The sequence below is a fragment of the Dromaius novaehollandiae genome, chromosome 10 (genome assembly GCF_036370855.1).
Source record: "Dromaius novaehollandiae isolate bDroNov1 chromosome 10, bDroNov1.hap1, whole genome shotgun sequence".
NCBI classification, from domain to species: Eukaryota; Metazoa; Chordata; class Aves; order Casuariiformes; family Dromaiidae; genus Dromaius; species Dromaius novaehollandiae.
This window is the reverse complement of record NC_088107.1, coordinates 21,229,027-21,252,050: the sequence shown is the minus strand read 5'-3', so window position 1 is coordinate 21,252,050 and position 23,024 is coordinate 21,229,027. Positions and strand designations below refer to the sequence as shown.

The following is a 23,024-nucleotide window of genomic DNA, read 5'->3' as shown; positions in this document are numbered from 1 at the left end:
CCGCCGCGGCGCTGACGTTGGAGGCGCCCCCCCTTCCCCCCCCCCCCCGCCTTCCCTCAGCGGCGGCGGCGGGAGCTGCCACCCGCCGGGGCGGCGTCCCCGGGCCTGCCCCTGTCAGGTGTCGCGGCTTGTCGTCACTGACGGCTCAGTTTTAGGTACGTAGGTAGGTTTTCAGGCAGAATTTCCGCCCTTCTCTCCCGTGAAAGTCATTTCTTTGCACGTGGCTTTGCGGGAGTCTCCTGGGCCCCCTCACACAAGCTGTCTGAGCAGCCGCTTCTCCCTGCGCCTGGGGACCCGCCGTAGCTGTTACTTCGCATTTCTGATGCAGGCGTCCTCAGCGTTTTGGGCGCTTTTAACTTAACTCAGCCTGTGGTGTGACCTCCACTTCGTGTTTGTTCGTTACTCGGTCTTCCCTTGAGCTGCTCGGAAGCCTGGGTTAGTTTTCATCTCTCTCCAGGCAACCGGAGACCTGCGTTAATTATTCACTACCCAGATGAAAGGAGGATATAACTGCTGCTGGTGTGGGAGTCGAGCAAAGGCTCGTTTTAGTGGAGAAAGACAAAGAATCAATGCACACTATCACAGCTGAAAAATGCAGCGTACAAAAGATGTATGGAGTAAGAACAGATTTTGTTCGAATCTACGATTAATAGAAATGCTTGCAAGCTTTTTGATTTCGGTGGAAGAAAGGACATCCTGTGATTTTTGCAACCCAAAGGTTGCAGTGTCCTGTCAGTCACAGCAGAACTCGAAAGTTAAAATAACCATGAAAAAACTTTTCATTTCCAGTGTGGACTATGAATGTGAAATTCTTACAGTTTAAATATCTAGAGACATAATGTAACTTTTTACTGTATTTCAAATAAGTACTATCAAAAGCCCTAATTCATGCAATCTGGTCTTTTGTACTCTGTCTGTCCTTTATGTACTCCTGCTTATATTATGATTGTAGACTTACTAAAGAAAGCAGATCCACAGAAAAATCAAAATATCAATGAAAGGAACACTTCAAATCACATAAAAACAGTGTTGGTAATTACATTTTTTTGCAAGCCTAACTATCAGCAGCAAAATATATAAATATGTATTTTGCAATTACAAAGTTACATTGACAAGTAAGTGTAGAAATTGTTTTGTAAAGTAATGCCAGAATGTAACTTGTTAATTTGTAGATTCAGAAGTATATACTTTTTTGAGGAAATATCAGTTTATTCTAGTGATGATCTTCACCTCAAAAACAAATAAGCTATAATACTACAGTCCTAGAGATAATATTCCTATTTAAGAATAAATGATAAATCTGCTAATAGCTTTACGGCAGCTGAATGTTTTAGCAGGTAAGAGAGTTTGTAAGTGCAATGAAATTCACTGAGAGCTGAATTTCAAAGGTCAATTTAAAATTATTGTAAAGAGCCAACATATCATTTCTGTGAGTAGAGACCCTCGTATAAGTATACATACATATTGGTAAGTATAAACTTAGAGTTGTGGGTGGTTTCTTACTAGCAACAGCTGTCGGTAAGTACTCTGCCAAAAAATTCCCTGGTACGTGTCTTTGCTGGAGAGGATTGGGTCTCTTGCTTTGTTTACTTCCCTTTCATTTTATCGGAGTGAGCTATCAGGTTGTATTCACCTACAACTTTGTCTTTGGTATCAGGTATTTATTTTCTCAGTCTTGGGTTCCGGCTGGAACATCCAACTCCTTACTTATTTAAAGAATTAGTGTAAAAAAAAAAGTGTTAAGGTAATAGTGTTTTGGATTAGAGTAAATACAGGAGTTACCAGTCCATCGGTCTCATTTTCATCATCATCTGCACCTCCTGCATCCTTCTAGTCTGAGAGCTACCGCCATGCTGACACCTGAGGGGAACAGGACACTTCTCTAGCTCCCCAAAGCAAAATGTCTCCTATTTACCAGTGCTGTACAACAGAGAGGATTCCTCAATAGCTGATTTAACTACGTGCAAATTCTCAGTTAGTGATAAATGTAATACTTTCCTTAAATGTGCAGACATACTATTCAGCAATTACAGCACTGGTTGCTTGCTTTATCTACTTGGCTAACCCAGCGATAGGCTGTGTACATGCCCAATTTGTGTTTCTTTTGCTCCGCACCTTGCCTCCTAAAGCCTGTGGTTGTTCCTAATCTGCAGTTGCTTACCTGTTTCCCAGATGACCAGCTGATCTTTACTCTTCTTTCTCTCCTGCTGCCTCGTAATATTCTCAATCACCTCCTCACTTTTTACTCACCAGGTACCGAATTTGCATGTAGGTGTAAACATGAAAACAAGCGGAGAAGTTCTGTTCTTTGCAAGTAGGCAGGGCCGGGCCGGGCTGGGAGTGGGGAATCCTTAGCTCCTACCGCCTGTTTCATTTAACCACCAGAGGACTCTGCCTTCGGCTCTGACATGGGTGTTCTCACTGCTAGCGCAGAACAAACACTGCCTCCCACCTGGCCTGTGCCACATACAGCATCTTTGTGTGCCGCAGCCCATACGTGTGTATCTTTTAATCCTTGCTGCCTGATATGCTCTTAAATAAATCTCCTTGCCTGTATTTTCTTCTTTGATCTGACCATATACCATCTCTCATAAATTATGGCTTCTAAACTGCAAGGCTGTTGCTGCAAGCAGCAGCTCAGAGACCCAGAGGCAGGAGTACAGTCTGCTGAATTGCTGCTACAGCTTCTTGCAGCACCCCTGGGTTTTTTTGGAAAGAAGTTCAAAATCGAGGATGCTTTTGTTGTTGGCACTCAGATCCAAGGAGCTCTGGGCAAAATTTTCCGTTTTTTCTTTTCTGATTTGATAGAATTGATCTGGTTTTTTTCTATATATTGTTGTGAAACAATTCCCTGGAAAGCAGAGTTCACTTTCTTGAAAGCAAAATGAAATTCCTGTTGCTGTGGCATGACCAATGAGAGAAAACATTTTTAAAGAGAGTTTGCTACTGAAAATTTGCTTGAAATGTTAATACATGCAGCTGGTTATGCTTGTGGATAGGAAAGTGAGTTTTGTTGCATAAACTGTGTTCCTCCTGACAAATATATGTGAAGTAGTCTTTCTTTTTTAGCCTGGATTTGTTGATTGAGTAAGGACAGAGATTCTCTTTGGTTCTGTAAGTACAGGGTGACACAGCTGGGGTAAAAGTTACACTTTTTCAATCTGAATTCCTTCATAAAGAGTGTGTGCATGTGAGTTTAAATAGGCGTAGCTTGGCTGGGGCTTTTCCTTTTGGAATGTGCTCTCATCATCTGCTGCTTGGCCCAAGTTAGCATAAATTTGTTGATCTTTAAGATATGTTTTGAGACTCACTTGCTTAGTAAGATTTAATGGAGGCACAACCAAAATGATCTTTGAAGAAATATTTTGGCTTGTCATTAGTTGATTTTATTGTTTAGAATTTCGCTTGAACTCTGAAACCTACTCTAGTTCAAGGATAAATGCTGAGTTAGTAATATTTTTATTTTAGTTTAAATATTTTAGAGACCAAAATTTAGTATTTAATTTTATAAGAAACTTAAAAAAAAAAGGAAGTATTTTGTGTAAAAGTTATATGTAATCACAGTAAATGCAATTAATTCAGGAACATAGCAGATAGAGAGTTGGTATTAGTAGCAAGCTGAAGAACTGCCAGGCTCTAAGAGGACTGATTTGAAATACCTAAAAAAGTGGTGACGTTTTTATGAAGAAGTGTCATAAAGTCTTTGAAGTAAAAGCTGTAAAGGTAGTAGACCTTTTGCTTGGTTTTTTTAGGCTGGCTGCTGGAAGTCCGGAATAACAGTAGGACAGACAGTTTAACATCACCCTTATGACAGAAAACACTGTTTTACACTAATATGTTTGTTACCAGTTAAAGGATTTAAAAATATGGGCCAGTGCCTGAGTTATTGGATACAGTTTTGTTTTGTGATGCAAATCAACAACCTGCCTGTGAGTTTCATGGCAAAGCATAAACACTCTTGCCTTACAGGTGCAGAAATGAGGGAGCGCACAGCTTTGTGTAGTTTCATGTTGCCACAGCAGCAATGTGATTTAAACCCCAGATGTCCTGGCCTGAACATGCAGGGGTGCCATACGCTCCGCCCACGCTGAGACCGATCTCTGCATTGCAGTTCAGTTGGTTACTGGCCATAGTAACAACATGGCTTTGTTTAGGCATCTGTAATATTTCTGTCTGGGATCTTGTGACAGTGCAAGTTTGCAGTGACAGTGTCTTTAACACAAAGCGTCAGTCACTAATTCCTCAAAGGTACCAATCATAATTGTACAGCAAAGGACATAAACAGTACATGGGCTTTATTCATCTCTTAAAATTACTGTCCTAGATTTGTGAGTTTGTCACAGCCCAGAAATCTTCACTTGTAACTGGAAAGAGCAGCCTGTCCCACTGCAAAAATTCAGTCCCTGTCTAATGCAGTCCCATGCGAGTTGCATACAGATAGATATAGGCGTGAAAGAAAGTGACTGTGCTAGTGGCATCATGTAAACTGCAACTTGTAAAATCATTTGAAGGTGCAGATTGTTCCTTACTGAACGCTGCATGTTAGCCTCACTTGCTAGGATTTATTATTTAAAACTCAAAGAGTAGCTAGAAGTGTTGCACCAAAGCTGTGCGGGCAAATTCAGTGCAGAACTTTGTTTATTACAGTATCACATTCATTCATATCTTTCTTATTTCAATGTGTATTGTATAGAATCAAGCAATTGAATATGGTGCAATATACTCTGGAATACAATACAAATCTTTATAGAAAATTAGACTAAACTGGTGTTTACTAATCTTACATGAATCTATTCACTATGGCTGTGTTTATAGCAGTAAAACAGTCTAGAGCATGTTCTCTGGCCCTAAGGCCAAGTGGCATGGTACAGCTTGTATCCCTCTCTTCCCCCTTCAAACAGGGTAGTGATTAACTTAGTCTCCCGGGGCAGCCCCTGGCCTGGGTTATCCCCCGTAGCCCCGGGCATTGTGCAGGGAAATGCTAGTTGGCACAGACCAAAGCTGCTCCAGGGAAAGTGCTCGCAGTGGGTGGCCTGAGCCAGTGCTTGAGACACTCCCTGGATCTGTTTCATTTGCTAGTATAGGAGTAGCCTAAGTGGCCAAATTAGGTTTTCTTACGTGCCCAGAAGTTTTAGTCATCTGTAGAAACTCAATATATGATCGGCCAGGTTTGGTGAGCAGAAGTTAATGAAGTGCTGGTAGTTGGGACACTGGCAAAGTGAGTGCTTGGCCGTTACAGTACTGGGTTGCATAGGTATCACTGACTTGAAGGCATTTCCTAATGTAATTAATCTGCATTTTCTTTAAGAAAATAACTGCTTAATGCTCTCTTTTGAAACTAGAGTTAAGAAAGCAGAATAGCTTCAACTTCTGTGAACTAATTCGCTAAAAATCTTGGCAAAAGGGAAGATTTGCATCTTAAAGCATTGTAAACTCATTAAAATTCTTCTCATGGATAATTAAAGAAAACTGAATTAAAAAGAAAGTTTAACAGTAAGCAGCTCATGGGCACTGCGACATTTCAAGCATGTTAAAATCGGAGAGAAGTAGCTTTTGTAGCAGTAGTCTCCTCCTCTTGTATTATGTCTTTTTTTTTTTTTGAACAAATAACCACTTATTGTTGGTTTCTTCAGTTGCCTAAGTCGCTTATTTATGCCTGACCCGCACAGCTCTTCAGCATATTCGTGACCAGCTTTAGAGGGTTTGTCAGCATGCCTAACAGTGAAGAGATCCTCACGAAAAAATTACAAGATGAAAATGCAATGAACATTACAGAAAGCTATGAAACCAGGTAAAGTAGCTTAAGTATTTATATTAACAAACTAATTTACCAATTTTTCACAACTTAAGTTCTTCTTCTACCACCACTCAGTTCCACAAGAACCTTATCTGTCTGATCATAACTTTACTATCTAATACAGCATAAGAAGTGCACTTTATTGAGCCTAGAATGAAAGAAAACTGTAACAAAGAGTCTGAATTGATTCATTTTATTCTAACTTCTAGTATAGCTGTAATCCTAATAGCATTGTTCCGTATGGACTGTGTTGTTTGCATCCTACTTGCATGTATCTAACTGCATGGTGTTCATTTTATAGCACAGAGATTCATAGTCCCAGAAATGGGTTCTGCGGAAGTTTGTGCATAGCAGTTTTGATAACAGAGGTATGTTTAGCTCCTATGGTTTAGCTGCTTACAGCTTAGCAAATATGTGGAATTCTAGCTGAAAATCTCCAGCTGAAAACACTGGTAAGCTACTAGACTCTTCTACTTCAGTAAATTCAATGATTAATGGCTTTTCAAGCATGCAGTGAGATTGCAAGCACTCTCAAACATCTGAAAATAACAAAGTTCAGGTAGTCCAGAAAAAGAGAGTCGCATTTTTGTATCATCCATTCATGTGTCTCCGGTGCTAAAAGCAATATTTAAGACTCCAAAGTTCAGTATCAGTTGCTCTGCATGTATTACCTGTCATAGAATCCACTTTGAATGTGGACTTTCAAAATTATCCTAGCTGCAGCTACAGAATTGGATCTCTCTTCCTTGGTCAGTTTTAAAGAATAAGCCTTAGCTGATGATTTGCTTAGTCAAGTGTCTTAGTCAAGTGGTTGAGCATCTTCTTCCCATCAAAGGCAACAAAATTTAAACAAGCACTTGACCATCTTTTACAGCAGAGGGTGGGAAAGAAAGGTAAATGCCTTCCTCAGACTTCTAACACAGGTCTCTTTTCTAGAATGATTTCAGGGAAAAAAAAACCCTTAATTTTAGAAGAGTTTATCTTAGAGGAGTTTTGTTACCTTTCCAAGGGTAAGATAAACCTTACTGGCTGCTCTCTCTGTCTTAGGCAGCACAGAAGGGAAAAAAACTTCCTTTCTCCTGTTACTCCATCACTGGAATGGTTTCTTCTGTTGCAGAAAGCTCTCCTCTCTTTCTAGAGTCTTTGGAAAGATGTATTTTAAGACTAGAAGAGCAAATCTCATGGGAAGCACTTTAGTTTGCCAATATTGTTGAGTACTAATTATCCATCCACACAGATTGAATTACCAAAGCAGGTAGACACTTACTTTTCTGTTAAATTAAATCTAACTTCATATTTGTTTAGGTAACGACTTGCATGTTGTGTCACTTGGAAGTTTTGCTTGACTCTCAGGTAAACAGTTGGTTGGGTCCATTTTCATCATTATGGTTTCTACTCTGGACTTTGTTACCGTGGAGAAGCTCGCACTGTCCTTAGGAGCTAACTATAGATTAACATTTTATGGAAAAGAAAAGTTTTAAAAATCTTCAGAAGTCTTTGGTTGGAATTTTGCTTCTGGAGTCTTTAAGTAGCTAAAACTACAATTGTCATTTTTGTTTCATTTGCCACAAAATAATAAAATGTGGTTTGTAACTTTGATCAGTATAGATATATATGTATATTGACTCATGAAAGTTATGATTTTGGTAAATTAGTGATCATGCCTTTATTTTAGTCAATGCATTGTTCTACTTAAGACGTACTTGAGCAGAAAAAGGTTTCCAGGTTTTCATTATAAAAAAAATTGCTGAAAGAGAATTTTAAAAAAGATAGTTGTTTGCAATGACATTAAGCTACTGCTGTAGTTGAAGCTTCCTGTATTTTGTTTTTATAAGGTGTTTAGCATATGCTTTGTTTCTGGTTTTCTATTGGAAGGATATGACAAAGACTTGAACTTCAAATACTGTTGATGCATTCAAAGCCTTTGGAATAAATGCTTCTTTGTTATTATTTTTGAGTCAATTTGTATTTGTTTTCCTGTCAAACACTTGTCCACCTGGAGTGGTTTGAGGTTAGGTAGCAAATTTTATATATTTACTTTGTATGCTGGAAGCAGGGTTTCAGGTGGAACGACAAAGAACATAAGATTCTAGCAAAATGGACAGAGGAAAAAAGATCTTTTATAAGATTGAAATTGAATCAGTGTGACCTCAGAAATGAGGAAGAGAGGAAATAATGAGTTCTGTATGACCTAACTTTATTGCATTTCCTACAAATAGGCATATAGAGGCGGTTACTAGAATATTTCAGCTTCAGGGCTGGATTTTTGCTGTGTAGGTCAGAACAGAGCAAGAAAATCTGTACCAAGGTCAGCGAAGGGTTGTTAGTACACTCCAACTGCTGAATAGAGCCTTTTTGCCTAAAAACGCGGATATATTGTTCATTTCTTCCCATTCACCCACATAATTCTCAGCTCTCTGTAAAACTTATTTGCTCACCAAACAAAATGGCCTAATTCTTGAAGGTATTTAATCATAACAAAAGGAAAGGGAAAGAAAAAGATTGGGGTTTTACTCTTTGCAAATAAAGATAGGCTTTACTGGAAGTAGTGTGCCAACAATAACATATACTGAAATAGGTCTCAGCTGTTAACTTTAGTACTTTGTTCTTTATTAAGCTTTTGCGTTACTTCTAAGTATGTATGTTTGTATGGGGAAAAGTTACGTTAGTAATTTGAGAAACTGGTTTAGTGTACTCTCTGAAAGCAAATTGCTTGTCAGATCAGCTGACTCTTTTTGTGAGAGTAGGCACATATCTCGGCTGATGTGTGGCCCCCTTTTTAAGTCTCGTAAGGACATGAAAACTAATTAAAGACTGAATCTAACCTGTTCTTTCAGGACAATGAACAGGGAAATTTTAAATAGAACCAATAAGGAATATGTTATAATATTGCCCCAAATTAAAAAGGGGAGTAATTAGTAAATAAGGAGACTGGTTAGAGTAGACAGAAATGCCCCTGTAAAGTACGAAGTACTAAGAGGTGAGGACCTCTTTGGGACTCTCTTTACCTTGCCAGTAGGAGGTAAGAAGAAGAAAGCAGGAAAGTAGGAAGAATTTTGCACATAATACAGAATTAGGATTTTAATGGCGTGTCTCATTATCTTCTTTTTTTCCTTATATAGTGGAAAAGGAGAAAGCATCATTAAAATGTCCTATGTAACAATTCCCAGCTTCTCACAGTCTGGAGATGTCATGTTTGCTACTGATCTATTTCGTGAGCTATTTGGTCACAGGTTTCTATTTAGCTGATGAGCTGTCGAAGCTTTAGTACTATGATGTTCTTATGTTGATTTAAGTCAGAGTGACTTCACTGTCTAGAATTCTAGGACAGAGTTGTGATTCTAAATTTATTCTGTTGCCCTCTCTCTTCATCCTCTCCCCAGACTTCTCTTCTAAAATACCAGGTTCAGTACTTGCAAGATGCATGGGGAATTGGGAAAGAAGAATTACTCAGGAATGGGATCCAGATGATGAAGTTTAGTTTCCAAAGTTTCTGGGCAGAGTGTCAAGATCATTAAAGTTTTCAGAGGTGCCCATAGGTAATTTAACCCCCCTCTTTTTGCTGCCAAAAGAATTGTCAAATGATTACTTAAGGATTCCATCGTGTTTCAAAATGCCACGGTGAGCTGTTGAAAATGCTTACCACCCAATGAAAAGTACTTTGGAATGTGCAGATGTAGACCCAAATCGTACTACCAAAAGCAACCGCAATGTGGATTAACATTGGTGGAATGTATATTGCTAAGGTGTCCTGGAGAATATGTAACAAAAGCTTAGGGAAAAAAACCAGCGTTGCCATTGATAGAAGACAGAAATAATTATTTATGACACTGGCTTCCTCATTCTTTGTGACCAAAGATACACATTGATTGGAAGAAGGATTTTTTTTCACCTGCTTTATTATTGAGTATTTAAATAAGCAAACAAGCAAGTCTTATGAGTTAAGAGGTAAAATTCATCAAGTTGTCCTCAGAAGAAGCAAGCAATGAAGAATGAAAATAAAATTAAGAAGTTCTGCCTTGACAAAAAACTGCATGTTTTCCAGTTTAGCCTCATTTTTGTGAGTTAAGTAAGATTCATATTTAATCATTGGGAAAGCCTAAGGTGACAGAAATATTTGTTTGACAAAGAAGTACTTGTGTGAATATGGGTTTGCACAAGTTGCTTGCTAAGATAAATACATGCATATTACAAAATATTTCTTTGGGCAAGGCAACCAGAGAGAGAATTTAATTATAAGGTGGAGACTCTGTTACAAGAAATATGTAGTAACATGCTTACTGCCATTTGAAAGTAGCCCAGTGGGTGAGCTTGTAAATGAGATGTAGAGAAACAGTTGAGTAGATGAAGGCGCTACGCTGCTTTGGATCACAGTGTGGGCAAAATACAAGTGAGCCTTCCTAGGAGCCACTGAGTCTGCAAGCAGTGCTACAAGAGCGTTCCCAGGAGGAGCTGCACGGATCACTTTTGGAAAAAAGCATGTAAGTGACAGAGGAATTGTGTGCACTCAGAAGACACTGTAACTGAGAGATCCCTCATTATTGGCTTATGTTTTTTGTCTTAGCCAATCTGCAGAATAGTTTAGTTTGACAGAAAGAACAAAAATCCTGCAATAGCTTATAATAAGGCTTGAGAAGATAAGCAGGCAGAAACTGCAATATTATGGTTGAACATCTAGCCTCAACTCTGCACCTTAAACATACTGATGATTTGTTTAAAATTAAGCATTACATTAATCTTTATTTCTTTTATAACATATGAATGCAGTGTCTTTGACAGAGAACATTTCCCATAAGCTAAAACAGAATAAAATTAATTTCTGCACACAGAGCCTGTATAGTAAAACATTACCCAGGAATGAGGTGAGAGTCAAGACGGTGTGCTGTGGGAAAAGACGCTGTGTTAGAAATACTGGAAAGGGGAGGAGGAGATGGTAGCTTCACCCTGAATCCAAAGAGGGTGGATTTGGAAGCTACAGCAGTGGACACTGGATGAATGCATAGTCTGAATTACTGACAGTTTAGCTGTAGGAAACTTTATTCAAACCTTTTTTTTGTGAGCAGGTGTGAATGTGATTTTCAGATTTTGGTACTTTGACTTGGTGTACGTATTTAAAGGATTGTAACTAAATATCCTGAAATTTAAACAAATAGTTGTAGTGAATAACATATTAACAATATACATATATAGTCATCATTTGATAAACTGCATGTATTTTTTGCAAGTTAGAAAGCTGTTTAATTTTTTACCTTCTAATATTCACTATAGAGGGCCTGCTGGTAGAAATTAAACATTTACAAAACTACAGAAGTTGCAAGATAGTGACAGAGAACAGGAGAATGGGAAGAACAAGAGGTTTCTGTTCATTTGTCACTATATATGATGAGTTTAGCAATTTCCCCTTAAATATCATGATAATATGACTGTTGCATAATAGTTTTCGTATTCCCTTGGTGCAAATTTTAATCTTATGAAGCACTCTGCAGAATTAAGGCCAAATATATTGAACCCTACAACAGAGAGCACATAGTCTTTAAGTTTGAGAGATAAAATTTTAACTTAATTATACGTGACAATCATCTATGTATTCTATTCTATGTATTATTGAAAAGAGAATTTCTGCCAAGTATTTTTGATCTCCGTAGAAATAATCAGTTTATTAACTTAATAATACTGACTCTGTAGATTCTTTTTGGTTTTATTCTTAGTATTTTCACAAGATTTACTAAGAGGAGAGATTTTAGAAGACAACAAAAGATCTGACTGTCTCTGACCTGCGATATGAGATATACTCAGAAATTCCAGTTACCGAAAAAGGAAATCTAGAGCGTATGGAAGTTAAAGGCCATTTCCAGAGCCCCTTGAAATTAAAAATTTCTGAAAATTACTATCACAATAAGTAGTGCCATTAATCAGGCACTCGGTATCATTATGGTAACAGAAGAAACAGAATTTTTCTAATGTTTAAAATTCAGAAAATGAGTACTGCCATTTCATAATGATAAAAGTGGAGAGATTTAGCTCTTATATAAAGCTTCTGTTGTTTCTGTAAGAAGTGGTACTATATTCCTTTGAGTTCATCAAATACACTCAGCTTAAGACTTTTTTTTTTAATTGTTGTGCCAGCAGACTCAGATCGCTTGCTTTTCCTTTAGTGAATCATCACTAGCAGTAAGGACTCCAAAGCAGTCTATCAGTTACATCAGCTGTATTATTTTACCATTGTAACATCAGTCGCTTATGCATTCCTTGCGCTGGGTCACAGAGATAAAGCTAGCTAGAGCTGTAACAGTCTTGGAGAGTAGACAAAGAAGGCAGAGAAACCTGCCCCTTGTTAACCTGCTATGGAGATTGTTCAAATTCTTGCTTTTTAAGTTAGCCTGACATGTGAGAACAGCTACAGTGTGAAATAACATCTCAATGGCACAGAGTAGTGGTGGTAGCTGCGAGTGAGTTGTGCTAGTTTAGGATTTACCCCAGACCTCCAGATAAACTGGTCAGCTTGAGTATGGTCTGCCCCTGTCTCGGGTGAATTGTGTGCGTCTGTCTGTCATTCAGGCAGCAAATGAGGTCTGACTTGATAGAATGGTACCTTGAACTTAAATCCCAAATTATGTCAGGATATATTGTGGCATTCAAAAAACATTTCTGTTAAAGGAGCTTTACAGAAGTACATGCGATTTAGTTATAACTGGGCAGCACTGTGTAGTTGGTTCCAACGGGCTTGCTAAAGAGACTCCCGCTTTCAAATCCTTTGTGTGATCTTTGTAGAGTTTTTTCTGTATTATCTTTGGGATTTTTTTTTAAGCAAAAATCAGATGCAGAAAATCCACTTTTAAATTGGTAGTGGGATTTGGGAATGTGCTGTCCCTATACTAATAACAATAACAATAAAGAAATTCTGCAGAACCTTAGCCTCAATAATAACTTGGGCAGTCAAAGTCCAAATTTCCAGAGCATTTTGGTTTTGATGGTGCACCTCACCATCAAACCATGTTTTTGCGGTGTATTTTCTCCTTGGTGCAGTATACTCAGTAAGCCCTTGAGTTGAGCAGTCCCACAGAACTCTGCTCTGTTCAGATTTACTTGAACAATTACAGGTAATATAATCTTCCATGGCTCTTTACCTAGTTTCTTAAAAGTATAATTCCGTACAAAAGCTAAAAGGAACAAATGGCATTAAAAACTTCTTATTTCACTCAGCAGTGATGGTTCTGAATACACACAGGAAATTCTTGAGGGAAGGAGAATATTTCTTAATTGCACTTTCAGAGCAAAAAAACCTCTCAAATTGACTATTTAGTCCCTAGAGGCAGGTAACATTAGTTTGCATGTGGTGTTACTAACTTTAACACTCCTGAAGATCTTAGATGCATAGAGCTCCTCATACAACATTTGCGTGTTGAAGCGTTACTGGAGCGAGTCCATGAGTTTAAACTTGTTAATTTTTTGTACTATATAGATATTGTTAAGGGAACATAATGCAAAGCCAAGCAGTATGTTATACCAGACAGGTCAAAATTAAGCAAACTAAAGAAATTTTAATCAGGGAAAAATTGTTAATGATGATTATTATAAGTTTTGAGTCACCTTAAAGGAGGCTTTTCTGATACACTACTAACCAGATTTGTGTTCTTCTGAAAACTTTTTTGGTATTTGTTTTCTGCAAGAGTAACCTTCAGTTATGTTTTGACTAAGACTTTATTTTGTTTGTTCTACAAAATAATAAAAATTTAAAAGCTGTAGTATTCAACAGATATTTAAAGGAAAAGGTTGCACTGGAGGTACATATTTCTAAACATCTAACAATTTTTCTTTCAAATATGAAATATTTCAATAACTATGAGAACTATTAAGTGTTTTGAGATTACAGTCAAACACATATTTTATAATGGGTTTAATTGTTTTGTTTTATTTTTATTCCCAAATGTATCTTCCTGGTCTGTCATTCTCACTGGGCAGTCCCACTTCATGAAGTCACTGTTTTCCCGTATATCAAACACAGATTTACCTTTCAAAATAGTTTTATAGTCTAATCCCTCTCTACTTAAGTTACTCAGTTTCTCATCAACATCCGCTTCCACCCTGCCAGTGACTGTTTTCATAGCTTAACTCTGCTTATCCGACAAGCCCTTTCACGTTTGGTCCCATAATGCCATTATGGGACATAATGGTGAGTGAGGAAAAAAACTCACAGTCCTTCTGTTTTCTCGTTTTCCTTCTGCTGCTTTCACAACCTGTACCTCTGCGCTGGGACATTGAGGACTGCAGCATGGTGGTAGCAAGGGAGGGAGTGAACTGGGATGGTCACTTCTGATGGGTGAAGAGAGCTTAACATGTCCTTCACAGTTTTCCCTGATATGCTGCTTCCTTGTCCACATTTTATGTCTCATCCTGCGGATTTTAAGTTCTTCAGCGCATACCTTGTCATGTGCTAAACTGTCGTATAAGCAATCTAGCTTGGTTAAAGTTTTCTTAGAGTATGATTTCATTGTGAATGACAAATAATAATTTCCAGGCATGTCCCACATGTAGCTACTCAACAGAATGGTGTTGTAAGTACAAGATACAAAATAATGTCTGATGTAGGCAGCAAACAATAGGACCAACTGCTGACTCTGGGCTATATGAAAAACTGCTTTTGAAGTTGCTTATTATTTATATAGCAGCTGGGAGAGTCATCATATGGATTTTTTTTCCCTATATTTTGGGTTAATTTATCACACTGTAGAAGGGAAAGACTTCTTCAGTTTCCCTCAATATTCTTCTGTTGTACCTATTCAGAGGGAATGAAGATGATCCAAACTTATTCTTGGCCTGTGAAGACTGTTTCCCACCCCTTGATCTATTAAATGAAGTCAGCTAAATTTAAAAAAGCTGCATGCTGAAGCCTGTAATGGAAGGAAGAAAGTTTCTTTCCATATGTTCAGGCTACTGGTATTAATATATTAAAAATTTTAATTATGCTGTTTGCTGTATCATATGATATTTTTAATAAGTAAGGATTTTCATACATAGCATTATGTATTTTAGCAAACTAGTGATTGCTCTAAATTAAAGCAGTCTGGTTGCTTTATGCAGCCAGTCATTTGCAAATGCTCAGTGATGGTTTTGATTTCTTGCTCATATAATCCTTTGCAGTCTGTTACCTTACAGACTTTCTGTTTTGAGTTTGTATTATCTGTGCGTTAAACTTTGCCTGCTTAATTTCACCAAGAAAGGTTAACTTCATCCATGGGATGATGAAAATCTGTTGGTTTTGCAAAGTATGTGAGAAGTATCATCTCATTATTATTTGGAACTAAATCTCCTTCCTTTCTTATCCTTAAAAAAGACCAACCTCTGGCCTTCAACACATATCAACTGTGCAAGTTTGCAGGTACCGTGGTATTAATACACTGTCAAGATAGTCTAGGTTAAGACTGATCATTTGTTCTTTTCACTTGTACAGTTCATGGCCTCTTTGTTGAGACTCAAAATTAGTGTCTCCCTCTATTGTATTCCATTATGCTGAATCCAGAGTCCACTGAATAAAATAAGAATGTGTTCCTTGCTGACTGAAGGCATTTTGCTGTCTAGCCTGGTTGTATTGGAGCTTGCAAATGAGAGGCAAAATACTTTTTATTCCTCTAAGCTGTCTGTTTTTCTCCTTTTTACATTTCTTGGTACTTGCCAGCTGTGTTCTCGGTTTTTTTGGGGTATCTTGTATGTTGATTGCAGTGGATCCTACTCGCATTGCTTGAAAACTTTTTAATAGGTGTATTTTCTTTCAGAACATTTACAGATGCACAGACTGTCTCCAAAGATTTACTGGTTCATTTTGAGAAGACCCAAGATGAAGGCAAAGAGTCAACAGGTAAGCATATGAAAGGATCTTTGAACATTCAAGCTGTTTTTAGAATTTGTTAGTGTAATCTTTGTGTATATTCTTGCAAGTTTGGAGTGACAGTTTTTAAGGACTGGGATGAGAAGGGGTAGTCAAAAATAAAATTTAATTGAAGTTTATCAGGGCAACTGAAAACTTTTCAGGAGCTTTTTGTAAACTTGCATGAATTCAGTAGTCTCTCCCAGCTTTTATCTGTATTTGAGAAGATTCCTAGATAAAAGTGAAAAATAGCCTGATCCCCTAAAAATCTTACTGAGTCTGGTGTTGTGTTTGACATCACAGCCTGCTCATCAGCTGTCAGCTATCGAGGATTCAGCATACTGTGTAATAACTGGATGCTGTAAAGGAATATCTGCACTTTGGTCAGTTCTGTGTTACATTGTAGTATATGCATACAACTGTAATTTTAAACCAACAAGGGCAATGGTAAATTAACCTAGCTGTGCTACCGTGCAGCTTAAAGCAGGTTTACTGGCAGAACATTCACAGCTGCTTTGGAAGGTTTGCAGCCCTGAGGGAGCTCCCTGTTGCCTTGGTGAGACTGCTACTGGTATCTAAATTTGCTTTTTAAACAAGGTATATTTGTACTATGAGACAATTGGAGCAGTGACAGCAAGTAGATCTTGTAAGATGACAAAATGACAAAGCTCTATAGGACTCCCGTATGCACACTTTATACATAAACGTATGTGTACACACACACACACACACACACACACACACACACACACACACACACACGTAAGAAATTCTTTGATGCACAATAGGTTTATTACTTTCCAAGGAGTGAACTGCTGGCCAGTTGCTTTTTGTTTTTCAGTAAAGCAGGAGATTAATCTGAATGGCCGAAGGTGATAACTAACTCTGTTTTCAAATTCTCAGGGTATTTTATTGAACTATTTGAGACACACACTACATATATAGATTATTACTCAGGCTGTGATTCCTCAGAGTGCTTGCGTGTGTGCACAAGAGTGTGCCTGTGAAGGCTCTGACCTATTTTTCTAAGAGAATTTATCTGGGACACTGGTTACTGCCATCAGCTATCCACCTTGCTTCTCTCCCAGAGGTTGCTGCTGGCTGCAGTTTACAATACTGTGCTGGGCTGTTAACCACGGTGCTCGGGAAGGAATGCACATGCCTTTCAGACACTCCTGCAATGGTGGTCACAGCCCCTGGAAGAAAGGTGGGGGGGACAACAGAGGGTAGAAGCCATTCCAGTGGTTCCCTCATAATTTTCCTGCAAACACAAGTCACACCCCGTTCATTTTAATTAAGCAGTCCCTTTGTTTGAGTTAGGTACATTTCTAAGTTGGTGAATCAGGATCTTACAAATTAAGTTAGCCTTGGTCTTTTATTTGACTCTTGGAATCTGTGTGCTACTTGTTATCCATTCAAATGAGAAGCAGTGTTTGACTTGGAAACATCACACAGCTATAGAGATGCTAAGTGCAGAGTGAGGACTGAATGTCAAAGACTCTCAGGGTATTTATGGAAATGGCCTGGTGATTGGATAGGAAGTCTTTTGAGGGAGGGGAGTTCGATATCTGGTTGTCTGCTTTGTATACCAAGAGAAAAGAAGGAGATTCTGATGTTTTCTAGTTGTGGAGAACTGTCTTTCTCATTTTATAACTGGTATATTTTATTTATTTTCTCATTTTATAACTGGTATTTTCTCATTTTATAACTGGCAACCTCAGGAGTAAATATGTCCAAAGAGAACTTCAGATTGTTTGGAATTTTTTCCTCCGTTATTTTCCACAATTTGCAGAATCCCATTCCTGTGGAACCAGGCCAGATTTTGGGTTTCCTAGTGCATATATAAATCCAGAGTAACCTTACTGTTGGCAGCAAGCATTATATTGGCTTAAAGCCAGCATAAGTTAAATGAGAACTCATGTATGCTGGTTTTATACTAATGGACTCACAAAATAATACAGCTCGGAAAAGACCTCTGGAGGTCAACTAGTCCAGCTTCCTGCTTATAGCCGGGCTGTCTTCAAAGTTAAATCAGGTTGCTCATGGCCTTGTTCAGCTGAGTTTTGAAAACCTCCAGGGATGGAGATTCCCCAGCTTCTCAGTCCCTGTCCCCGTGCTTAGCCACTCTCATTGTGATTTTTTTTTCCTTTGTCTGGTAGGAGTTTTCCTTACTGCAGCTTGTGCCTATTGTCCCTCGTCTTTTCACTGTGTGCCTCTGAGAAGACTCCAGCTCTGTCTTCTCTGTAGGCCCCCTTCAGTCTGTGGCAGCCTGCAGTTAGACTTCCCCCCACCCTTCGTCTTCCCTACTCCAGGTTGAGCAGACCTAACTCCTTCAGCTGCTCCTCATACATGGTGTGCTACAGTCCCCTGACCATCTGGATGTCCCTCATCTGGGCTTACTGCAGTTTTGTTAGGATCTCTCTTACACTAGGGCTTTGAAAACTGTAACACTGCTCTGGGTGTGGCCTCATGAATGCAGAGTAGGAGGAAATAATCACTTCCCATGATCTGCTGGCTATGACCTTGTACCCCAGTATATGGTCAGCCTGTATATCCACAAGGACTTACTGCTGTCTCACGTTCAACTTGTTCTGCACCAAGACCCCTGGGCCTTTTTCTGCTGAGGCAGCCAGTATCCAGTGTGCACTGTTGCATGGGGTTTTTCTACTCCAGGTGCAGGACTTCCCATGCACCCTTGTTGAGCTTTGAGGCTTATGTCAGCCCATTCCTCTGGTTTGCTGAGGTCTATCTGAATGACCGCCCTGCCCTCCAGTGTGTTGACCAGTTCCCCCAGTTTGGTGTCATCTTTGAAGCTGGCGAGGGTGCATTCAATTGTCCGAGTGGTTAATGAAGTTGTTGAACAGTATTGTTCCCAGGACCAACCCCTGAAGAATGTCACTGTAACTAGCTGCTAGCTAGACTTGGAAATGTTGATCACTATTCTTTGAGACTAATTATTCAGCCAGGTTTTCATCCACCTTGTAGTCCAACCATCTGGTCCTAGCCTCCTTAGGTTGCCTTCAAGTATGCTATGGGAGACCTTGTTGAGGACTGCTGTCCCTTCTCCCAGTGCTTTCCCCTCATCAACAGAGCCAGTCATCCCATCATGGAAGGTAATCTAGTTGTCAGATGTGATTTTCCCTTGGTAAATCCATGCTGGCTGGTCCTAGTCACCTTCTTGTAGCTAGAAATGGTTTCTAGGAGGATTCGCTTCATAACCTTCCCCTGGATGGAGGTGAGTCTGATTGGCCTGTAATTCCTGGATCCTCTTTTTTCCCCTTTTTGAGGATGAGGGTGACATTTGCCTTTGTCCAGGCCCTGGGGACCTGCCAAGATTGCCATGCCCTTTCAAAGATGATGGAGAGCAGTCTTGCAATGACATTGGGCTGGTCTTTCAGTGTACTCTCAGATATATCCTATTGGGCCCGTGGACTGGTTTGTCCTGTTTGCTGAAGTGGTCTCTAATTTGGTTTTCCTCTGCTGTAGGTAGTACTTCTCTGCTGCCTTGCTATTTACTGGCAAGACTTGCTATCAGGCTTCCTGGGTACTGAGTTTTGGCTTTCCTGTTTCTATGCCGGCATGCCTGGGCAATGTTCCTGGAGCAATGTTTCCTCCTGAGTAGCTTGTTCCTGATTACACCTTCCACACCTCCATTTCTGTGCATCATAATCAATTTTAGCAGTGTCACTATTGTTATGAAGCTTGTTTTAAACTTAAACTTAATTGTGTGTTCTGCTGCACCACTCCCTCCATGTCAGTTTGTAGAGACATTCTTTGGAGGATTTCTGGTTTCTGTAATTCACACTAGTAGTAGTTCACTGCATCTGTGGAACTGTGTAATTTATTGCCATTCATATATGTTCCTTTTTCTTCTGCTGGAAAAGATACAACAAGTTTCCATGTACTGAAATCTTTCTGTGTTTTTTGGCTAATTAAAAAAAATCAACTATTCATGAAATCTTTCCTGTTTGGGAGTTTAAAAGCTACAGGAAACTTTTTAGTGTGGAAAACTGATAATATAGCAGAACCCTCCCCTCAACTGAGGCAAGGAAAGCAACAAGGAAAGCTGGTTTCTCTCTTTTTTTTTCGCTATGTATGTATTCTGGCTGATGTGTTCAGGTTCATGTGAAACTCAGAAGCTTTGTAATTCTTGGTTTAGTCTGTTGATCTGCACAGGGGAACATTTGACACCAACATCAAGCTTTCAGACTCAAGCCTGTGTGCACTCAACTCCAGCTTTCAGGAATAAGAAGTTTAGCGTTTAATGCCAAAGACATCTTGAAGGAAAAAAAAAAAAAGGTCAGTGTAAGAGGAGGAATGATGTATTTGTATTGTCATCAGAAGGAGATGGCGTCACAGCTGTGGAATCCAGGATGATGACTGTCCGTAAGAAACACCTCCAGCAAAGAGCTGAATACCTTTCTTGTCATTAGATCAAAGCAGTGTTTTGCAGGAACTGGCATATAATCAAGGTACTGTTTTGTGAGTTACAGCTGAATCAGTTTCAGGCAGAAGTTAAATTACTGTTTTAGTTGCTGCTTCTCAGGGCACATCTGTAGAGTATCACTTGGAGCTGCTCGGGTCACCCAGCAGGGCCATCTGTAGCCTGCCTGTTTGTTTACCCATCCGGAAGGTGACCTTGGTGCCTTTGCATTTTGTTTGGCTCTCAGAGTCCTTCCTCCATAAACATCAGACTTCATTTCCATTCCCAAATCCATTCTGGCAGTCACCGGAATGCTTGCAAGGGAAGTAGTGAGCAGAGAGAAGGTTTCATTCATGGATTAGCCTTAAGGACTATCGGATTAGTGTTTTTCTTTTCGTTGTTTGTTTTCTAACCAGTATGCAGTCTCCCTCATACATCCCAAAGGTCCAGCAGTTTCAGCCAAAACTGGTTATTCAAGTGAAAAAATATACAGACTTGCTGTTTGTTTCTCTATTTAAAACAGCTTTTTGGTATCTAGGCTGAGAGAAAAAGCCTGTATCATGTCACAACCATTCAGTTATGCACTGTGGAAAGGAAAAACAAACAATTGGTTTATAAAAATACAAAAAGTGCAATGTGTTTATGTTGTATATTATTCCAAATTTGGTAGAAAATATTTGAATAACAAATCAGTATTCAGTTGTGAATGGCTCACAAGTTTAGAGTTAAATTGTGAAAGATGCATTCTTTCAAAATGTTTTTTAACTGGTAAGCAAAGTCTTTAACTTTTTTTTTTTCTTTATGAAAAGTTCCTTGTTGAAAATTTGCACTTTACTTGCAAAAAATGCCTGCCTGAAGTACAAAATGTTTTGATTAGATGTGCTAGAGCAGTTCCTCAGAGAAACTGCAGTACAGTCTTCCTCTTATGCACTGTATGTATGAGACTACTCTGACCTGCCTGTTCCTTCAGCAGCAAAGGCAGCGAATCATGGACGATTTAGTCCAGTTGTGGAATTTCTCCTCAGAGAAGAATGTCAGGGAAAAAAAACACTTAAAGAGGCCCAGTGTCAAGGTCAGAGAATATCTATCTGAATAAAATCTCTTCTCTTTTTATTTTGTCTGACAAAATAATTTTCTTTGGGAGTAAACGTTTTCTCACCAGCTCTGACATTCAGTGAATTCACATGAGTGACATGAGCCAAGGTCACATATTAGTGAATGAAAAAGCATTTTGGGTGCAAAGTGTAGTGGAGGTGAGAGGAAGGGAACAAATGCTCCTTTTGATTACTTGCATTTAGGGAACTTTCGGTTGGGTTCTGCTTAGTACTTTAAGCTGGAATGATCTTTATTTTGATTTCCACTTGGGTTTCAGTTGGTGCTGAGTTCATTTCCAGCTGGCACATTGCAGTTTAACTTCCAGGTGCCAGCCAGACAGGGCACCTGTTTCGCTTTTCCCAAAATGCATAATCATTTCATTCAGTATTTAAGCGTACATTCTTTCCCACGCTCTTTCTGTGTCACAAAGTCCCTCTGCTAGTTGACAGCAGAAAGTGCTATTCATGTTATGCTGTTTTTACCAGTTCTCTGAGAAAGAATAGTTAGATCAGTTAGAATTTTTTGGCTTATTTTCTAGATTTTAGAACTATTTTCAGATTTAATTTCTGCATGCAAATACGTGCAAGTACAGACACTGAATGGGTGTTCAAATTTGTATTCCTTTTCCATATATCTGGTGTAGTATTAAGGTGACTCACTGAGTCTCCGAGAGACTGATTCTATTCTTAGTCTTTCTGATATAAATCAAAGATATTTTGCTGAAATCAGAAAAAAAAATGCATAAGTAAAAAGCGAAATGAGGCCAAGTTTTAAAGTACTCTTTTGGTTTATGTGTATAGGTATTTTAATGGTGTGACATTTTGGCTCTTCTGTCTGGAGACTCTCTATTTTACTATGCATTGTATGTCTGCAGTGAAAAGAAAGATCGTAATTATGCAACTTTTGTAATGTGATTCTAGGAATATTGCTAATATTTTCATTTCTCTTGAAGAGGTACTTTCGCTATCTTTGATCAAGGATGTTTTTTAGTTCTGTATGGTGTGATTTTGTTTTCAGCAGAGCACTCACTGACCTGTACCTACCCACACCTGCAGTGCCTCCCATCTTTGTTCCTTTAGAAGCCAGAACATCATGTAGAGTTCTGCACATGGGCTTTGGTATGTCCCTGCAGAAAATAAGCGTTTGGATCATCACTGCCTTTCACCTCTGACGGGGCATCTCTCTCATCCTTTCTACACAAGGGTTGGTGCTCAGTGCAGAAACACCTGCTTTGCCCTCCCTGCTTTTAAAATGTTTGTTTGTGGGGTGCCACTGCTTATTCTTTGATAAAGTCCCTCTGTCCATTGCCTAGAATCCTCTGTAACTACTTGTTTTCTAAGCTGTCTGGACTTACGGTGCCATTCGACCACTGACCTCAAAACATGCATTAAACTTTGATAGAGTTCCACCTCTTTGTTTTGAACATCATTATATCTAATCTACAAGTGAGAAAATGAAGGGACATGGAGATTAAGCAGCTTTAGTTTTATTTACTGCCGTCATTACTTTCTGCTGGTCAGGATGGTCGAGAGAACAAATACCCTGCTGTGAGTCAGGAACGTGAACGGAACGTAATGTGAGTCAGGAACAGCAATCCGGGGCCATGCTATTGATACACGTCACACCTTGGACAGCTCGGTTCACTTTCTGCACCAATGTCTTTATCTCCTTGCCTGGAAAGGGGTATCAGAAAGCTGAATTAGCTATTTTTTAAAATACTTTGCTAATGCTAGGGTTTAGCATGCCAGTTTCCCCAAATATTCTTAGAGGGCTCAGTGAAATTTTTAAAAGTAGTCAGTTTCACAGAATATTTAGCAGCAAGCCAGACTGCATTTGGTATTTTT

The 23,024-nt window shown here is 39.0% G+C and overlaps 1 protein-coding gene across 4 annotated transcripts in view; it reads left to right on the top strand.

Moving 5' to 3' along the window:
• Positions 1 to 38: 38 nt before the first annotated feature.
• Positions 39 to 23,024, top strand: part of ACSBG1 (acyl-CoA synthetase bubblegum family member 1) — a 53,381-nt gene continuing 30,395 nt past the window's right edge. The window contains exons 1-3 of one of the 4 annotated variants that reach the window (XM_064517536.1): positions 39 to 155; positions 5,670 to 5,791; positions 15,571 to 15,653. In XM_064517536.1, coding sequence (XP_064373606.1) covers positions 5,712 to 5,791; positions 15,571 to 15,653 — 163 coding nt within the window. In that variant the 5' untranslated portion in view covers positions 39 to 155; positions 5,670 to 5,711. Of the gene's footprint in view, positions 156 to 5,106; positions 5,219 to 5,549; positions 5,792 to 15,570; positions 15,654 to 23,024 lie in introns of those variants that run through there. The other 3 variants (XM_064517535.1, XM_064517538.1, XM_064517537.1) reach the window with 3 other exon arrangements.